The sequence below is a fragment of the Miscanthus floridulus genome, chromosome 5 (assembly GCF_019320115.1).
Source record: "Miscanthus floridulus cultivar M001 chromosome 5, ASM1932011v1, whole genome shotgun sequence".
NCBI classification, from domain to species: domain Eukaryota; kingdom Viridiplantae; phylum Streptophyta; class Magnoliopsida; order Poales; family Poaceae; genus Miscanthus; species Miscanthus floridulus.
Window position 1 is genome coordinate 7,821,940 of NC_089584.1, and position 5,237 is coordinate 7,827,176.

General features: G+C 45.7%; 1 protein-coding gene across 2 annotated transcripts; it reads right to left on the reverse strand.

Annotated features, from left to right (window-relative positions):
* Window positions 1-1,416: 1,416 nt before the first annotated feature.
* Window positions 1,417-4,738, reverse strand: LOC136451443 (putative transcription factor bHLH041). Of its 2 annotated transcripts, none has more exons than XM_066452145.1 (5): window positions 4,509-4,738; window positions 4,327-4,405; window positions 3,557-4,219; window positions 3,010-3,435; window positions 1,417-2,059 (listed from the first exon to the last, which is right to left on the reverse strand). In XM_066452145.1, exons 1-5 carry the CDS (start codon window positions 4,598-4,600, stop codon window positions 1,904-1,906), a joined length of 1,416 nt encoding a protein of 471 aa, XP_066308242.1. In that variant the 5' UTR covers window positions 4,601-4,738; the 3' UTR covers window positions 1,417-1,903. The 2 variants fall into 2 exon arrangements, with proteins under 2 accessions (XP_066308242.1, XP_066308241.1); XM_066452144.1 differs by having other exon boundaries at window positions 4,327-4,411.
* Between the last annotated feature and the right edge of the window lie 499 nt (window positions 4,739-5,237).

Here is a 5,237-nt window from a genome sequence, read left to right on the forward strand (position 1 = left end):
GATTAACATGGTCCGATTAGCAATAGTCTATATACATAATATTAAAGATGAGGAATTTCCTTTTATACTTCCTACAATGCCCTCGTGCCTCCTCCTTATTATGTATGTGACTCGAACTCACAACTCATGCTCGTACGAGTTAGAACGATGGGTCCGGTTACAATACAAAGTTAGATGACATGACCATTATATAAATCTTTGAGTTCCAAGTTGTTCAGGTGACCGGATGATGAAGTGTATGTTTTGTTGCAACTCAAGGGCATGTTTGCTAGTCTAGTATTAAAGATAGATGGGATCAAATATTCTTCCTCCTATCTTTTTTTACTTCCCATAATGCCCTCATGCTTTCATGTCACGTATGTGATGTGGGCTCATGGCTTGTGATTCTATAAGCCCGTCAAGCGACGGACATGGTTTGTTCTAAAATGAATTAGAACAGATGATGATGACGATCGTTGAATAAATTTTAAATTGCAAATCGTCCAGCTGAACGAGCAACAATCAGTGCGTTCCGTTGAATCGTGTACTCTCTCTGTCCCAGCTTCTTGAGAAGTCAACTTTTTTTTTTTAACTTTGACCAATTATATATAAAAGAATATTAATATTTATAATACATAATTAGTATCATTAGATAGATCATTGAATATATTTTCATAATAAATTTATTTGAAGATATAAATGTAGCACGTATTTTTTATAAACCTAGTCAAGGCTGAGAAAGTTTGACCTACACTCATCCCATAACGACTTCTATTATGGGACGGAGGGAGTATGGATTATCAATGGTGGTTCTTAAGTGTAATATGCTGAGCTAGTAAAATTTTGTAAAAATATATTACGTTCTGAATGGACAACAGTCATATAACAAGATGCACATCCATGTGAGCCCTTTAATGGGTAATTCTTAATATCAACATGCATTTTCTTGATTCGTGTACACTGCGGAGGGTCCAAGCGTCCATGTAATCTCTTCTGAATCCCTAGGGCGTTATTAAGGCTTGTTGTATTAAACTTTTTCTCTATCTTAATACAAAGACACACAAACCATTTACGTGATCGAGAAAAAAAACATGTATGTTCTCGATTCGTGTTTGCAATACTAACAAGACTTGTATGGACATCTCTAGCTAGCTAGCTTGGACTAGGACAGGGAGGGAGAGACTACTCATTGATTAAGCTATACATGCACGTATGGCGAGACTAATAGATTAGACATACAGTCACACTCAAAGTACTCCCTGGCTCTAATATACAATCAGAGAAGTCCAGATTAATAAACAGCTAAAGAAATGACTGAAAGCTTTAAGGTTGACAGTTGACACAAGCCCATTATTCACACAAGTTATTATATAGTTACTCCTAGCTACAGCTGCTTACTGCTAGTACGTATTACTGTGCAGGGTCTTGTGTACTTTTCCATGGATCATCAGTAATATCTCCGTTCCAAATTATAAGATGTTTTTACATTTACATATACATTGGTTTTACTATTATCTAGACATAATATACATCTAAATACTAGAAAATTCAAAATGTCTTATAATTTGAAACAGAAACATACATAAGGATCAAGTAACTAATAATCATTCGTCGTCGTCTGCATCATCATTGTCCCGGCCGTCCACATCTGCCATTCGTCATGGAAGAAGAATATGGTCCTCGGTTGACACTTCTTCTTTCTCCTGCTGCCAAGTAGTCCTGCATGATGACGCTGTCTCTGCATCTGCTGCCAAAGGTGTCCGTGTCTGATCCATTCGCGCGCGCGCGGCTTTGACCTGCGACCTGCTAACAATGGTGGGTTGTTGGTCCAGTCTTGGTTCCTTCTCGGTTAGCGGCGGCGTGCGTGTCTCCCTGCACTGCACCTGCACGCACGAACGGCGTGTGCTACCGGCCGGATTGTTAATTATTGGCTGATGATGAGTTGAGAAGCCTCGCCGAAGCCGCAGCTGGCGGTGGTGGCCGTCGCGGGTGGCAGTGGCTTCGTCGTCGTCAGCGCGTCGGCGACGACCTTCGCCACGGCGTCCTTGACCGGCTGCTCCTCCCAGTCGGTTACCGGCGACTGCGACACCAGCGACAGCGACAAGAGAGAGACACCGTTAGTCTTTTCACCAAGTACACAGTAGTGTCACACAGGAGAACGAAATTAATAGCTTTTCACGATCACAGGTAGTGTCGCTGTCAGAATTCAGATACGCCGCCGGCGCCATGCAGTTAGTCAGTCAGTAATTTCTTATCAACCTGCACGACAACTCCTACCTTCTTGTACTACTATTGCGTACCTAGCTAGCCATAGTTTTCTATCTTAAGCCTTCTTCATTTTCACACGTTGCCTTGCATGCATGCATGGTTTACTTTGGTACATAGCAGATACTAAATAATCTTCCTGATAAATATAGTAGTGTAATATATATATATATATATATATATATATATATATATATATATATATATATATATATATATATATATAGAACTACTATCCTGTAGCTGGCTACAGAATAACTTATTCTGTAGCCACTTTGAGTTACGATAATTACTATGTTATTTTACGAGATTATAGTAACTCCTTACTAAGTGGTTTAATATAACGTTACGGTAAATATCCCCCTGTGTTATAGTAACCCAACTATCGTAAATATGTATTTATATTATGGTAAATTAGTATATAAAATTATAGTAAATGGAGGTGGCTACAGAATAACTTATTTTGTAGCCGGCTACTGAATAGCCTCTCCCTATATATATATATATATATATATATATATATATATATATATATATATATATATAAGTCGACTTTCGCATGCATTGCTAGCTTGTAGTTCGTTCTTCATCTATCACACCAAATGAAAATGTTATAATTCATCCACTGTTAACAACTGTAATAACTAACCTAGTACTAGCATGTATGTCAGACTTAATCATCCATCGTCAATTAATGATGCATGCATGACTTAAGACGATCGATCATCATGTCATGTGAGACAGATATTGGATAGTGGAGTATACCTTGATTTGCATCGTCAGGACAACAGCTCGTGGAGAGGCGTTCTTCACTCCGGTAGCAAGCCCAGCGCCGCCGCCGCTGGTGCTCATTGCCACCAGGCTGACGCCATCCCCGATCTGCTCTTTCAGGCACTGCAGTGTCCGGACCACCACGTCCGTCATGTTTGGCGACGACGGCAGCCGCGGCGACCTCACCGCTATCTTCAGCGTGCAGAGTTCTTCGTTCACCGCCCTGGTTATCTCGACCTGCACCTTCGTCGTCTCGCCGGAGTCGTGGTCGTCGCAGCCACTGCTGCCGTCCTTGCGGCGGCCGTCCCGGCGGGTCAGCCGCGACTCGAGCGACTTGTTCTTCTCCTCGAGCTCGGCCACCTTGGCCTCCAGCAACCTCACGTACTCCCTTGCCCTGATCAGTATCGACGTCTTGTCCTTCTGCATGTCGTACAGAGAAGATCGACGGAGCAAATGAAACTCGTTCGTCAGAAGCAGCTCATGCATGCATGTATGATCAGACACACAGACATGACATATACACACACGATCGTATACGTACTTTGGAACCAGGCGGAAGGACGGCCTTGAGGGCGTGGAAGCTATCGTTGAGCTTCTCTCGCCGCTTGCGCTCCGAGAACATGTGCTGCAGCTGGTTCACCGACGGCGGCTGCACCGCCTCGGCAGCCGCCGCTGCCGCCTGGTAGTAGTACTGCTGCTGGCTGTACCTCTCCGCCACGTGCATCTTGGACAGCACCGACATGGCCGTCTTGAACATCCTCTGCCCACACGCGCCGGGCTTCGGCGGCCTCTTCGGCCCAAGGTGGCGCGCGTAGTGCTTGAACGCACCAGTGGTTTTGGCCGGCGACTCCGGCGCGTGAAGGTTGGTGTACTGGTGGTCGTAAGATGACACCACGGGTGGTGGTGGTGGTAGTAGTGGCACGTGCGACGAGACCTCCGGGTACTGCTGGTTGCAGCCGCCGGCCGCTGCCGGCGCGGCGAGGATGTGCGCCGAGGAGCTCTCGGGGCTGCAGGAGAGGGAGGTAGAGGCAGGCAGCGAGAGCGAGGAGGAGGACGACGAAGGAAAGCTGTAGGTGCCGGCGTGGTGGTGCGGGTCGTCGAGGAGGCGTTCCACGATAGGATCGTGCATGCCGATGGTGGTGGCACCGTCGTTGGAAGACATGTAGACTGCTGCTTCGTCGTCCATGTTCATGCGCATGCTGATCTGCATGTTGATCGATAAGCAGTTAAGAACCTTCATTTATGTGTCTGCCTGAATCTCTGTATGAAGTTTGCAGTGTGATTTCATGATTAAATTTGTCGCTAGCTTGCCTGGTTGAGGTGGTGCTGAATCTGCGAGCTGATGAGAAACTGCTGCTGCTCGCCCTCCATGAACTGCAGGTCTGCAGGGCTGCAGCTGTGTGCATGCGTGCGTGCAGAATGATCAGTCAGATCAGCAAGTTACCAGAAACAAGCTAAGAGCTCTCAACTACCTTGAGCCAAGAAAACCATACCTGCTGGCAGCGTAGCCGCACATGAAGCCGTTGTTGTCGCTGGCGTTGGTGGTGGCGTAGCCATGGAGCCAGCTGCCGCTATCCATGTCCATGCTACCTGTCTCAGCTAGCTGGGCGTCGCTGCTTCTTTAACAAGCCGACCAGCTGTTATTAGTTACTTGCTTGTTCTACGAATGAAGAAGCCGATTAAGTTCATACGAGACGATCTAGTCGACTCCTATAGTAGTAGTAGTACTAGCAGCTATACCAAAGCTGTATAGTGAGAGATGATATGGAGTCTGGATGCGTATATATAGATGGAGATAGCTTGCTAGCTTAGCTTAGCTAGGAATGGACGAAGATGCTAAAAGGCCAAAGGGCATGTTCGCTTGAACTTATCAGCCGATTTATTAGCTAGAATTTATAGTATTTTTCTCTCACAATAAAATAGCTTTAGTCGGCTTATCAGCTGGCTTTAATACCAGCCGAACTGGCCCAAAAGCTGTATCTCTTTGTTGGGTGCGTTCGGGCCATGAAGAAGGAATTGAAGGAGATGGATGGATCGATGGGGAGAGAACGCACGTGCTGGTTTCGAGTCACGGCCGGGGAGCGACCCGGATGAGTCTACGGTCAATTTGGTTTGGCTGCGCAGCGAGAAAGACACCGTGTATATCTTACCTAACTAAGCTCTACTTTTCTTTACAACGAGCCTCTCTTGGATCCATCCGTACGTGGCGATGGATCGCATGA

Excerpts from the sequence above, each read along its gene's own strand:
- LOC136451443 (XM_066452144.1), bottom strand. The coding sequence starts at position 4,600 with ATGGACATGGATAGCGGCAGCTGGCTCCATGGCTACGCCACCACCAAC. Across the intron at positions 4,220-4,326 it reads TTCAGCACCACCTCAACCAG|ATCAGCATGCGCATGAACAT; the intron begins GCAAGCTAGCGA and ends ATCAACATGCAG. Across the intron at positions 3,436-3,556 it reads TCCTTCCGCCTGGTTCCAAA|AAGGACAAGACGTCGATACT; the intron begins GTACGTATACGA and ends TACGACATGCAG.